At 45.1% G+C, this 14,655-nt stretch overlaps 1 protein-coding gene across 8 annotated transcripts in view; it reads left to right on the plus strand.

The window, feature by feature from the left end:
• The window catches only part of DAAM1 (dishevelled associated activator of morphogenesis 1), a 191,031-nt gene that overhangs the window by 100,686 nt on the left and 75,690 nt on the right, over positions 1-14,655 (plus strand). For all 8 annotated transcript variants that reach the window (XM_002709767.5, XM_008252840.4, XM_051834423.2 and 5 more), the window contains one exon: positions 5,314-5,403. In XM_002709767.5, the coding sequence (XP_002709813.1) occupies positions 5,314-5,403 (90 nt within the window). The remainder of the gene's footprint in view (positions 1-5,313; positions 5,404-14,655) is intronic.

Here is a 14,655-nt window from a genome sequence, read left to right on the forward strand (position 1 = left end):
GGAAAATCTCTCTCTCTCTCTGCCTTTCAAATAGACAAACTTTAAAAAGAAAAGACACAGCACCAAATGTTGGTATGGCTGCGAAATAAACTGCTGAATTTTGCTGATGGAAGTATATGGTGGTAGCATCAGTTCCTAAAGTGTAATGTGCTCTAACCACCTCAGTACATACCTTTCCTCAATTCATCCATTTAATTCATATATTTAAGACTTGTGTATTTCACTGGATGTACATTTTACCTCAAGAAAAGATTGGTTTTGATCTTTACAATGCATTAATCATCACTACAAGGAGTCTATGGAGAAATGGAATTAAAAGATAAATTTATCTTGGGAAGGGAAGACATGAAATCCATGCATAGTTTTTCAGTATATCCATTTTCCATTGGTATAATCCATCTTTTTGAAGATCCCTGTACATCTTTGAATAGCCACACCCTTTTTCCTCCCCTCCCAGCTGCCAATCCTTTTTTTTTTTTTTTCCCTTCTTCTTTTTCTTTTTTCTCTTTGCTTTCCTGCTAAGTCAGATTCTGTTTTAGGGTCTGACAGTTAATGCCAGCATGCAGAGAACAAATTGAGCCCCTGTCCTCTGGGAGTGAGAGCACCATGGGAGTCCGACATGCCAGTGACAGAACCACAGTGTGTATAAGTGCTGTCTTTTCAGGAGAGTCAGGATGGGCTTCCTGGAGGAAAGAGCTGGTGCTTTAGAAGGGTTTGGAGGAATAGGATTGCTTCTGCTCTCTGGGAGGGAGAACAATGTGTTCAGAGTTTTGGAAGCTGGCACCTCCTGAGCGCAAGTGCCAGAAGGTGGCCGCTGTTGGAGGAGGAGGTGAGAGGGGCGAGTCTTCATCCTGAAAAGAAAGGGGCTGTGAAAGCCTTCTGTCATTTTGTCTCCCTAACTGGATTATAAATCCCTTGAAATCAGGGTCTGTACTCATCATTGTATTTCTTTTTCTCTTTCTTACTTTCTTTTCTTTTTTTTTTTTAATCATGTCTGGCCCTGATCCTGGAACGGGCAGGACCACAAGAAGGTCTCTATAACTCCCTTAAGGTTGCGATGGTCTCTCGGTGTCCTGCAGGCTTGATTCAGATGTGCTATTGTTAAAACAGAGTGAGTCAGAGCAGAGGTACCTTGGGAATGGCGGGGTGGGGGTCTCAATACACTCTGGGCCTTGTGCCTCGGCACTCCCTATTACTGTTCTGAAGTTCATCTATGTCCCTCTCCTTGCCTAGAATGCACCAGTGACCTGTGGTTGCTCTTAGGATGAAGATCAGAGTTCTTAGTGGCTTTCAAGCTGCTATTCCGTGTGTACAATGCTTTGTACCTGTGTAATTCTTATTTTTCTGTAAGTTGTCATGTACCTTCCCTGTCTCTCCTTTTACATAAACAGGCTTTTTTAAAATTCTTGTCATAAAACTGTATTAAATTCTTTATTTAAGGTAGTCTTTTTTAATAGAGAGCTTTTGTTTAATAAATATAAATTTTGTAAGTACAACTTCTGGATTATAGCGGTTCTTCCCCCTCTCCCATCCTATTCTTATGATTAATTTTAATTATCTTTATATACAGAAAATCAACTCTATACTAAGTAAAAATTTTAACAATTTATACCCACACAGACATACAAAGTATAAAGTATTGTTTGAAGACTAGTTTTACCATTAATTCTCATAGTACATGCATTAAGGACAGAGATTCTACATGGGGAGCAAGTGCACGGTGACTCCTGTTGTTGATTTAACAACTGACACTCTTATTTATGACGTTAGTGATCACCTGAGGCTCCCGCCATGAGCTGCCAAAGCCATGGAAGCCTCTTGAGTCCACAAACTCATAACCAGGCTTTCAAAACTCAGTTTAATGTGATCATCCCTAAGTTAGTATGATTATTTAGTTTCCCTTTTGCCCTCAGGACAATCTGAGTGCCTAGATACTTCTTTGTTCTCTACATATCACAATGCCCAGCATTTAGTAGACACTCAAAAAAATTGTTTTTGGTTTCTTGAGTGAATGTTATCCTGCCATCAGATGAAGAAGTTGATGGTCAGAGGTGAAGTCTCATGCCCAAGCTTGTATAAGCTCTAGCCAGACCTGGAATGCAGGGATGTCTGGCAAGAAGCCCCCTTTCTGCTAACCCCACTCAGAGGATGGATGTGTTTTCCTGTTGGCATCGGTGATGGCTTGATCAGGTGACAGGGCAGTTAAGAACATGAGCTATGTGATCAGGAAGTCTGGATTCAAGTCCCTCCTTTGCTGTTTACTGGCTATGCTGCCAGGGGTGAGCTAGTTAATCTATTTGACTCAGTTTTCAGGAAAATGGGATAATAATATTGTCCAGTCTATCCTATTGCTTTGAGGATTAAACTAAATTAATGCATGTAAGACACTACTCTTAAGCACAGAATAAGTTCTCAATTGCCAGCCGTTATTGTCAGTATTTTATTCCTTCTTACTTTCTTACTGTAACCCCCAGTTATGTCCAGAGACCTTACAGTATTTTTTCTTCACTCTCTGAAAACTTGTCTTGCATGAAAACATCTGCCCCTGGATCCTAGTTCATCTGTGCTCTTTCAGTTCAAAACTGGCCATTTCTTCATCTCACAGAAGCAGAGCCTTCTGCCTCTAACAGTAAAACACAGTATGATAAACACCCTTTACTGTGACTCTCTAGGTTTTAGGATTCACACACTTGTTCGCACCCCTGCTCAGTTAGCAGAAACTGGTGTAAAGGTTGCACTATTTATACTCTCGCAAATCAAAAGCCTTTCCCCAAACTAAACACACCGTGCTGCTTGAATAACCGACCTGATTGTTGGAAAGTGATTTATGTCACCATTATTTGTGCTGTTCATCAATAGGTGAGAGCAGGTGTGACTTACAGGAAATCTAAAAAGGAAGGAAGGAAGGAAGAGAATAATTACTTCGCATATATAGTAGTTGCATGCCAACATTCTAACATTTTAACACATTCCCTGTAATGAAATTTTCTGAGTCCTTCATTGCTTCCCTTGTTGTTCATCGTTTAAACTTTGTAAAGATTGATTTATTTGAAAGTAAGAGTTACAGAGAGGTAGAGAGAGAGAGATTTTCTGTCCACTGGTTCACACTAAGCGGCTGAAACACCAGGGCTGAGTCAGGCCAAAGCCAGGAGCTTCATCCAAGTCTCTCACGCGGGTAGCAGGGGCCCAAGCACTTGGGCCATCTTCTGTTGCTTTTCCCAGGCCATTAACTGAGAGCTGGATCAGAAGTGGAGCATCTGGGACACAAACTAGTGCCCATATGAGATTCTAGCGTCACAGGTGGCTGCTTTGCCAGTCCCTTATTGTTTAAATTCTTCTCAGCTTGTTTCTTGTGTGGAGTATAATCCTACATGTGTGTGAGTTTTAGTGCCTTTACTGTTTACCTTGGTCATAAAAGGGAATAGGAACTGATTTGTGTTTAAATGATAGAGACAATGGTACGGTTGCTACCTTATGCCAGGCATTGCTTCATGCTTAGCTGATGTTGTCAATCCTCAGAACAACCTTGCAACAGCAAGGATGTTCCCTTCCGGGGTGAGGAAGTAGAGGCTCTATGAGATCAAAGTGTATGGAGGTGGAGGTGTTAACGAGGCAGGGTGTAAGGGGACACTGGAAGCAAAGTTAGTTGGGGTTATAAATGGTAGCCCTCAAAGGCAGGCTGAGGACTGGATAAGTAATTATGAAGGTAGTGTGGTTCTAATGAAGTTTTTTGAATGGGGCTTGAAACAGCACAGGTGTTCTGTTTTAAGGCAGTGGTTCTAAAGTGTGGTCTGCAGATCAGCAGCATCAGCAACACGTATTTCACAGGAACACAAATGCCACCACTTCCTCCCGCCTGTTTACCCCTAGATGCTGAGCAAGCAGTGATGTGAGAAGCCAAGTGGCTCTGAGACTCTCCAGTTGGAAATCATGGCTTTCAGAAACTTCTAGCCATGCTACTGGGGTAGGAAGCATTGGAAAAGCAATAGCCAGAGCCAAGAGAGACGTTAAGATGTCCCAAGAAAGTTCTGAGTGGTTTCACTGGCAGATGAAGCAAAGGGAAAATCATGGGATTTTTGTGGAAGAAATGACAGGTGCCTAAGCAGAGGCAGGAGGGACAGAGGCCAAGCTGATATTCTAAGCCTGTGTAGCCACGAGTGTACGGACTGCAGGTGTACACAAGAGCCTGCCCAGGGATACTTTCTCATATTCCTCAGGATTCTAAGCCTCATTGTGCTTTAATGTGGAACATTTTAGTGTATCTTGCTCATAACCCACCAGTCTATCACCCTCAAATAGATCACTTTTCCTTTGGGAATAGCAATGTACCAGCTACTCCATTGGGTATAGGTTGAGTTCTTATTACATGCCAAGAACTTTAAACACTTTGTATTTGTTATCCTGTTATTGTTATTCATTAGTTATGGATATCTGTGGGCTGCTGTCCTTTAATGTCCAATATGAGCTATAAACCACTATACAATCAATGTTTCCAAACACTAATCTGAGAGGGTAAGAGTCTAGACTCGGGTCAGACAGCTCAGCCCCATCATGTAGTCTTGACCGAATGATTTACCCAGTTTTTAGCCTAAATTTCCCCAACTGTATTATAATAGAGATTTAATAATGACTGCACCTCTGCGGGTTGTTGTGAGAACTGAGAAAATGCCTCCACAGAAAGTTCTTAACAAGTATTAATCAGGGTTTAAGGCAACGAAGACTTCACTCCCTTGCTCAAATTTTCATTGGCTCCCTTTTTCAAGACAATAAACTATCTAGGCTGGTATTTAAGGATTTCTACACATTGGTTATTCCCTACCTCTCAAACCATTTATCTGATGACCCTTTGTATAATGCCAGTGTTTCAGCTAAGCTGGCACAATCCCCAAAACACAGATGTGCCATGACAGCTGGCCTTGGTCTCTTTGGTCTTGCCTCCTGCCACCCCATCCACCAACCTCAAGTCCCTCAGGGCCAGGCTGACAAGATCCCTGCAAACTTCAGCTTTATGTGATTACCCTCCTAAACTCCTGAGATTTGATGCCTTTACTGCTCAAACAGATGGCACTGCAGTAGGCAGTGCACTGTTCAGGTGGATTCTGTCCCTGGGCTCACTTCCCCTCGTTCCCCAGTGCCTGGCCCAGGTCAACAATGGGCTTCCTCCATGCCAATTACATCTTCACTTAGCTTCCTAACTGTTTTCAAGTTCATTTAAATTCTGCTTGGTAGTGCTTTCCTTGCCTGATGATACTGATGCTGTTCCCTACAGGAATGTTTCATCTAAGAAATACTAATTGTTTTATTTCTTCTTAGGATGAACTTGACCTCACAGACAAACACAGGGAGGCCATGTTTGCACTTCCAGCTGAGAAGAAATGGCAAATATACTGTAGCAAAAAGAAGGTAAGCTGTTCGTTGTGATTATAGTAACTGAAAAAATCTGATTCCCTTAGCTCTTGTGCTTTGCCATTGGAACCAGGCATTTCTCTATACTGTGAAACCCCGACTGAGTGAGGCGTGTTGTGGCACAGGTGTTACATGCAGTGAAGTGTCAACTCCTTGGATGCTGTTTGTATCCACCCTTCAGTGGACTCTCTTGCCACCTATAACCTTTATTCATAATCACATAAACATTGGTTTACACAAGATCAGAGTTTCCCCTGTAGCTTACCTAACAGTTCTTATATGGGTAGGTCAGGACTAGTGTTGTGGGTTCACAACCCTACATGACCACTTTCTATGTTGCCATCTCTAAGGTGTGCCTCCCCTCTGTGGTCTGAGATGGCTGGTTAGCCAGTTCACATTGCAAACTTAGGATGGAAACGAGGGCAAGAAGGCACAGCCTCCTCGCTCCCACATTGAGGGACGTATTCCAGAAGTTACACCCACCAGCTTCCCCTCACGCTCCACTGTTAAGTACATGGCCACGGCCTACTTAGGAGCAAAGTGTTCTGGGAGGTCACTTCCCATGGAAAAGATGGGGATTCTGTGACCTGGGGGGGTGGGGAGAATTTATCTGGGGGCAGCAAACAGACTGAAGCTCCTGTTCTCCAGGATCCCTGGCACTTGGCCTCATTCCTCAGACTGCACCTCCTGAAAGTTCACTCTGCCATCTTTAATCCCTGTGGCTCTCAGACTCTGCATACAGTCTTGGGGCCATTCCTACGCATAGCCACTCTTCCTTTTGTTCCACCAGAAACTGGAATAAAGATAAGCATGTGGGAAGGGCAGAGCCAACTACCTCTCTCCAACAGTCAGTGCTCAGTGATTCACTCTTGACCCAGGGAAGCAGCAGCAAACTGTGCCAATGTAATGTCTTTTTAAGACACCACTGTCGGCCAGGGAAAGCTTTTGTTAGGTAACTCGTGTTGCCTAATGCAGTGTGTGGCTCCTTTTGTGTGCAGAGCTCTCTGAGCTGCCTGTGTAGTTGGCATGCACTCTGCGAGGAGCATCTCCAGACAAGGAAGCACGTGTTGCAGTGAGCCTGTGTGTGTCTCTCCCATCTCACTCTCTGAGGCACCGTGTCTTGTTCTGTCTTGTAACTCCAGCCTCACCTACTTGGAAATGAATGTGTGATGACTGAGCCGCTGAATGTGTCATGAGTGTTTTATTGAATTCTGTCAAAATCATTACAGCATACTTAATTTTCCACCTGAGCGGTTGTAATTGGTAAAACTATGTGTCAGATTTGGTCGTGGTGGCCTTTGCTGAGAAATGTGTCTTGCTGTAGCCTCTCAGTCTGACCTCAGAGCCCCTGTTAGAGGAGCCCAAACTGAAGTCCTGGGGGTTCCTCATCTGGTGGTAGCCGACAGGGGTCTTTGTGAAGGAGCGAGTCCTCCTCTCTACTGCTCTTTCTCTTCGCACATGTCTTACCAACCAGAAAACCTCTCTTCTTGAATGGATGGTTATGGCTCAAGAACCTTATTTAATACACAGGGAAAGAATTTTCTTGGGAAAATTACACGTGTTTGGTTCTAAAACCGATGGTATCATACAGTCTTGAGAAACTGGGCAACTTTTCATGCTACCATCTTAGAGCCCCACCCCACCCCCAGAAATGAGCAGGAAGGATTCTCAAGTGCCTTTGTGCACAGAAAGCGTTGTCTATTTTGGCTCATCCGAGTGCACATCATTTTTTTTTTTTTCAAAAGTAGGAAATAATGCAAAGTAGGGTTTGAGAATATGCACTAGAGGAAATGGAAGGGTAAGAGAAAGGGAGCAGCTCACTGAGGGGAAAGTTTGCTTCTTTCCCAGATTTTATTACACCCTTGACAGCAATTGAAAGTTAATCATGGAAACTACTGCTTCTCAGATTAAAAAGGCAAACCCTGGAGGATAGGAATGACCTCAGGCTCACAGCTGCTGCTCATTTCTCAATGTTCAGCCCCATCAGATCTCCTTGCAGAGCCGTCTCAAGTGTGCATGGTGGGGTTGGCTTCCTGTAGGAGTCTGGGTATGGATGTGGCCACTGGCCTTAGAACTCCATTTCTTGATAGATGACCCCTGTTCGTCAGCATTGGGCCAGATTGCACGGATCTTTGGGAATGCATTTTTTTCACTAGCTTCCTCCCAGCAGCCTGGTTTCCTTATGTGACTTCAGCACTGGCATGGCTAAGTGGGGCAGCCATTTTAACCCTTTGCAACTCCCCGGGGCCTGCAGACCTGTCTCACTTTAAAGCAGATGGCGGCATTGCTTGACTAAGGCCTTTCTGGATTAGAGTTTGCACTCTGCAGTAAATTGGGAGGTGGATAGTGACTGTGAGAACATGGAAACCTAGCTAGAAGAAGGTAATGCTCCCCTCTCCTCAGAGAAGATGACTTCCTGAGAGAGGCTGGCCATTCTCAGGATCAAGCCCTGTGGTGGCCATCCTCAGTGTTAAGAAACGAGTATTTTCTTTGGAACATCTCTCGTGTAGCCTTTTCAAATCAGGCTTATCACCAGCAAACCGTACCACATCCATTTCTCAGGCTGAGGGAAAGCAACACGCCCATGGCTCCTTCACATCTTCAGTCTTTCAAGATTAGAAAACAGGGCATTGCCGACATTCGCACACAGAGTGGAGCCGTAGGGTAAGGCCCGCGGCAGCCAACAGAAACAGCACGAGCTTGTGGAAAGCAGGCTTTCTGTGTAGACGTTGTGCAGGCCAAGGAGGCTGGGACCTGCAGGCAGGACCAGGCGCTCCTCAGATCACTGGCTCTTCTCCGTCCACGGCCACTTAATCTCCACAGTGGCAGTCACTTGTCCCGCTCTGTACTCACTTGTGGAACCTCTCTAAGTCTCTGGGTAAAAACCCACTTCCAGAGCCAAAATGAAAGCAGCAAAAGTTTTGCAAAGAGATTAATTGGAACCTCGCCTAACTGAGGGATCTGGGGGAGAGTGAGTGACGGGTGTGGTGGCCTTGTTGAAAGTCCGAACGAATCTGGGAGAGTTGCTGGCCCGGTTGGTCAGCCATAGTTTGTCATAGATAGCGGCCCCCTGTCAAATTTTTAACTTTCATGAAAGGTCCAAGAAAGGTCCCAATGGTGGGGCTGGGGGTATTTTCAAATAGGAAATGTTTGTGGTTCTTATCTTAAAAGGTAATTCCCTTTTTGGTTCCAATCACAACATACTCTTTTGTTTAAGTGAGGTTTTTCCCAGTCTCCAGCCAGAAACTGCATCTGTTAACAATCTTTTGGATTTTAAACTGAAGCTTTTTAAACAATGAGCCATCTGACCACGAAAGGCATGCTGTGTATGCTTATTGTTAACATGATTTTTAAATCCTGGGAAAAGTAAGGAGTAGGTCTTGAGAGAGAAGAAAATAAAGGGGTGTATGCACCATGTGATGCCGGTAGCAGTCTCGGTGCAGGAAGAAATCTCCTTTAATTGCTGTAACCAGTCCTTAAATTTCCAGAAAATATTTTTATCCCTTCTTGGCCTTCTGATTTTGCAGAGTAAACTGAAGGGGGGCTGTGACAGTGTTAGCTGTAGGAACGTGAGATATCTGGGGCGAAGATTGGGACTTGACAACTGCGCCTACATTTTCCTCCTTTGTTTCGAAAGTCAAGGCTTAACGTCCATGGAACTAGATTCTTCATATTACATCTCTGGATGCTTTGAGTTCTACTTTGGGAAATGTGAATTTTCACTCTGCTGATGAGCATGTGTTGTTTTTTTTCTAGCTTGAACTTGACTCAGACATTCAAGAGTCTTGCTTAGCCTGGTTGCAGCTCATCTGTTGGGATTTCTGCAGACTGCTGAGCTGGCGCTAGGTACATTCTGAAGACATGTTTTGAGAGTGGCTGAAAATTCAGCTAGTGCTTCTCATTCAGTCCTTTTCTTGGTTAGCAGATCCTAATTGGAACAGTTCCCCACTCCTCCTCACAGAAGGGAATTCTGTTTTCACCATATGCAGAAAAAGATCAAAGTTGTATTGTGTGTGGTCATCACAGTGCAGTTCTTTTGGTTCCTTGAGAAGTGAGGCCCTCTGGTACTTGCAGTGAAGGAGGGAGTGGTTGAATAAAACACAGATAGAAAGGAAAATAGGCTAACCTAGTAGAATTAAAGACAAAAAAAAGTGGGGGGCGGGCAGGGTAGGGGAAAGAAACCAGTTGGAAAATAAGGAGATGAGATGAGACATTCTTCCTCCAGTTGTTCCCAGTACCCTAATGAGTAGGTGTCATGCATAGAACTGGAAGAAGTAGGGGCTGGGCTGACAACCTGAAGGCTGAGAGGGATAGAAGTTAGAGACCTTCCTTTCTTACCGTGGTTAAGTACACAGGAGAGTAAGCATTGGATATTCAGTTGCTCGTTTTGCTAGATACCAAGCTTTGGCAGAAGCAGCTGATAAGAGGCAGAAAGCTAGACTTTAGTAACTGTTTCTAGACTTTTTTAGGTGTCTCTGGCTTCATCTGCCATTGAGTTTTCAAGCATGTGGTGGGTTAAAATTGGCACTCATGCTCTTATGTGATCGGGGCTTAAAGGAAGTGGCAGAAGTAGTTTATTAGAAGTGAAATTAAGGTCTGGCACTATAGTGTAGTGGGTAAAGTTGCTGTCTGCATTACTGGCATCTTATATGGGTGCTGGTTTGAGTCCCGGCTGCTCCAGTTCCAATCCAGCTCCCTGCTAATGTGCCTGGGAAAGAACCAAAAGATGGCCCAAGTGCTTGGGACCCTGTACCCATATGGGAGACCTGGGAGAAGCTCCAGGCTCCTAGCTTTGGATCGGCCCAGCTCTGGCCATTGCAGCCATTTGGGGAGTGAACTGGTGGATGGAAGACATCTCTCTCTCTGCCTCTGCCTCTCTGTAACTCAGCCTTTCAAATAAACAAATAAATCTTAACGAAATTAGTCTGTCCTTCCCACTGTACCTCGCAAAAGAACATGTAAGGGAGTCTCTCCAGACTCTGCGGGTTCTAGAACTCCCTGTCTTAGCTACAGATTCCCTGGCATGGAGAGGTAAGGATTTGTCTGCCATCCCAGGATGAACAGGCTTCACAGATCTGGTGTTTGACCCAGCGAAACAGTGTAGTTGCTGAAGGGAAGCTGGTGTGTGATTTACTGTATGAGTGTTGAGGACCTTCTCTGGGGCAGACTCTTGGTTAGAGTCTGAGTGATTAAAAGAGTAAGTCCAGCTTCCTGGAGTGGATAGTCCTGGTGGGATAGACAGACAGTCCAGTGGTTGTCAAGTCTTGCCAAAAGCTCCATAAACAGGGTGAGTAGACCACCTCTGGGCGTGGAGGAAGAAGCCACCAACCTCTGGGTGGGGGAGAAGGGGTGACTGAAACAACTGCTCCTTTTCCCTTTGGTGGGTATGCCACCATTAGCTCCCTGGGGAGAGTTGACGGCATGCTTTCATCTCAGCCTCCAGAAACTGACTCCCATTTCAGTATCTGAGCTATGTTTATGTACTGTACACTTTCCTTCTTGATTTACATTTCGTTCTTTGTTCTTTTTGCCATGGCTATAAAGGTCACATTTAGACTGTTGATCTAATCCTGTCTTTACTAGACAATTGTTAGGGCTTGGTAGGAAATCAAGAGGCTTAAACTTCTGAAAGATGAAGGCAGTTTAGGGAAAGACTACAGTAACGGGTCTGTCCAGCTTATGAAAGAGAATGGAAACTCCAATGTTCAGTAGGTGTGCCCCAGTGGAATTGTATTGCCTGTCAGTGTATATGACCAGCTTCTAGTTGGTACACAGGAGTTATCCCAAGCCCTCCCATTAAACACCATCCTGCCCTCTGTCCCCTTTCCCAAGGGCCACCAGGCTTCCTTTAGGATCTAGGGTCTGAAAGGCCAGGAGGGCACTCGGGGGGCACTCAAGACCCTGTGCCCACATAGCTCATCAATGCTGAATGACTGAAGTTCGTGCTGTACTGCAGGATAAATATTTTAAGCGTTGGCCTGAATATGAGATACTGATTGACCCACAGATGGTGACCACAACCATGTGGTAATGTGTATGTGAACCTGAACCATTCCTGTTCTGGGAAGTGATTAGAGGGGCAGAGGGAGAACCGTATGCAGAGATGTTCTTGGCAGTGTTGTCTCTAAAAGCCAGTGATGGTAAACAACTTAAAGGAGGGTGATTGTGTTGTGGTGCACATCCACAACGGAATATCTTACAGCCAGTGAAAAGTCATATTGCCTTAGAAATTTGAATGACATGGGATGCTGCTCAGCATGTAGTGTTAAGGTTAAAAAAACACATAAAACTGTACAATCAGCACAACCCAAAGTTTGCAAATGGGTTTTTATAGAGGTCAATGGGCAGATAGAAAATCAGTTCTAGATAGGATTGTGGGTGATCTATTTGTTTCTTTATGCAGATATTTCCCACCATGTTATTCTTTTACCTTCGAATATTTTTTCCTGATTGTAAATATAAAATAGCTTTCTTTCTTTCTTCTTTTTTTAATTTATTTACTTATTTGAAAGGCAGAATTACAGACAGTGGGTGAGAGCCATCTTCCATCTGCTGGTTCACTCTCCAAATGGCCCCAACAGCCAGGGCTGGGCCAGACCAAAGCCAGGAGCTTCTTCCAGGTCTCCCTTGTGGGTGGCAGGGGACCAAAACTTGGGTCATCTTGTGCTGCTTTCCCAGGCACATTATCAGGGAGCTGGATCAGAAGTGGAGGAGCTGGGACTTGAACTGGTGCCCATATCAAATACCAGCATTACAGGTGGTGACTCACTATACCAACAATGGTGGTTCCAAAATACTTCTAGCAGGTAAAGCCGCTGCCTGCAGATCCAGCATCCCATATGGGTACTGATTCGAGTTCCAGCTGCTCCACTTCCAATCCAGCTCCCTGCTAGATGGCCTGGGAAAGCAGAAGATGGCCCAAGCCCTCAGGCCCCTGAACCCACCATGTGGGAGACCCAGAAGAAGCTCCTGGCTCCTGGCTTCAGATTTGCACAGATCTGGCCATTGCAGCCAATTGGGAGGTGAACCAGCTTTTCTCTCTCTCTCTCTCTCTCTCTCTCTCTCTCTCTCTGCCTCTCCTTCTCTCTCCGTGTAACTCTGACTTTAAAGTAAAATAAATAAATTAAAAAAAAAAATCCGGATTCTGTCCCGGTTGCCCCTCTTCCAGGCCAGCTCTCTGCTGTGGCCAGGGAGTGCAGTGGAGGATGGCCCAAGTACTTGGGCCCTGCACCCCATGGGAGACCAGGAGAAGCACCTGGCTCCTGCCTTCAGATCAGCGTGGTACGCCGGCCGCAGCGGCCATTGGAGGGTGAACCAACGGCAAAAAAGGAAGACCTTTCTCTCTGTCTCTCTCTCTCACAATCCACTCTGCCTGTAAAAAAATATTAATAAAAACAAAAGAAAAAGAAAAAAAATGCGTGTGGGGCAGGTGTTGTGGCACAGCAGGTTAAGCTGCTCCTTGGAATGCCAACATTCTGTATCAGAGTGCCAACTGGAGTCCCTGCTTCCAATCCAACTCCCTGCTAATGTGCCTGGGAAGTAGCAAATGATAGCTCAAGTACTTTATTTCCTGCTACCACGTGAGAGACGTGGGTAGAATTCCTGGGTCCTGCCTTTGCCTCAGCTCAAGCAGCCCAAGCTGTTTCAGACACCTGGGGAATGAATCAGTGGGTGGAAAATCGATTTTTCTCTGTCTCTCTTTCTAATAAATCTCTTTAATTTTCACAAAATTAAAACGTACACAATATATATTTTGTATCAGGTCTTAGTCAAAAAGCGGGACCACTATGGGAGTCTGTATCTCTGTCTTCCCTGCCCCCTACCTTGAAGGGATTTGTCCTAGAGGTTTGACCGTCTGTCACAGAAGCTGGCCAAGCAGTCTCCTTAAAGCTGTGTTTGCACCTGGTGCTGGAGCCTCAAGTGTGCACAGTAGGCAGCCGGGAAGGGCAGATGGAAGTGAAGAAGCAAGGATGAGCTGCAGCCTCTGACTTGGCTGTGTGGGCCCTGCAGAAGCCAGGAACCCTACTCCCAGTGCTCGGTACAGACACCTGGCCCAGAGGAAGCTAGAGGAGGGTTTGGAGGAAAGTGGAGCAGTGGCAGAGTGCCTGCTGTGCCCCACCAGGGAGGTGAGCCAGCAGGTAAAACACAGCACAGATGAACTGCAGAGCAGGAGCTACTTCATGGCCACCCTCCACACCTCCCGTGAGACTCCTGTGGCTCACCCTACAACAAAAAATGGAGTCTGTTACCCACCTACAACTGCAGGCCCACTTGTTGGGGAGTTCTGAGAAACAGGACTGAGAGAGTGTCATACAGAGTAATTTATTTGCAGCAAACAAAGAGACAGCAGGAGACCGTTTCTCAAGTTGTGATTCCAGAAGCAGGGAAATAGGAATCCTTTATTCTGGAGGAAATGAATGTGTAAGAGGGGACATTCCTGCCATCACGTATTGGTGGGAGGGTCCAAGTTCACGCAGGTGCTACTTAGAAATATGCACCAACATAGGTTGTACATTGTGATAAGGCTTAAGCTCCTCCTGGGAAAGGGATCTTAATAGTAAAATGAAGTAAAGAATGACCTTTGGGTACTTTTTGACCCATCTGCACAGATGTTACTTTTGCAGTAGGGTCTGGACCAGTTCAGGGTGGTGATTCCATCTTTTACTGGAACGTGACTGAAAGACAACTTTGGAAAAAATGAGATGTTCATGAAGTCTTGAAACAGAAGTGAGTCACAGCAAAGACGTGAGTTGCCCAGGGCATGAGCTTGTGACGGATCAGCCTAGTTAACTTGAGCATTACAAAACCACCACAGACTGCTACTAAAATTTGAAAAATGACTATTATCCTGACTGTAACCAGTGGTTGTATTTGTCAAGGCAACCCTGGCACGTTTTAATCGTCTGCCTTAGAGATCACTCTCTGTCTCACTTGTTATTGTTGCCTGGGTATGGGGAAGATTAAAACAAAGGTGAATCCATAACCCACCCAGAATTTTACAGTCATTATCTGCTTAGGCTGTGATTGAACACGTGGTAGTCCTTGGACATGGTGAGATTCCCCCTTTCCACTCAGAATCCCCAAAGGTGTTTCCCATTGCCCTTGAAGCCTAAGTCACACCACCTCAAAGCTAGTGTGACCCATTTGCTTTCTTTTAATTCCAAAACCAGGGCTCTCAAAGTGGACACCAAATTTTGGATTTGAAATATAAAATACTGTTCATTCAAGGATTCTCTGTCCATCCTTAAA

The sequence above is a fragment of the Oryctolagus cuniculus genome, chromosome 2, assembly GCF_051225735.1.
Source record: "Oryctolagus cuniculus isolate XC-2025 breed Fujian yellow rabbit chromosome 2, ASM5122573v1, whole genome shotgun sequence".
NCBI lineage: Eukaryota > Metazoa > Chordata > Mammalia > Lagomorpha > Leporidae > Oryctolagus > Oryctolagus cuniculus.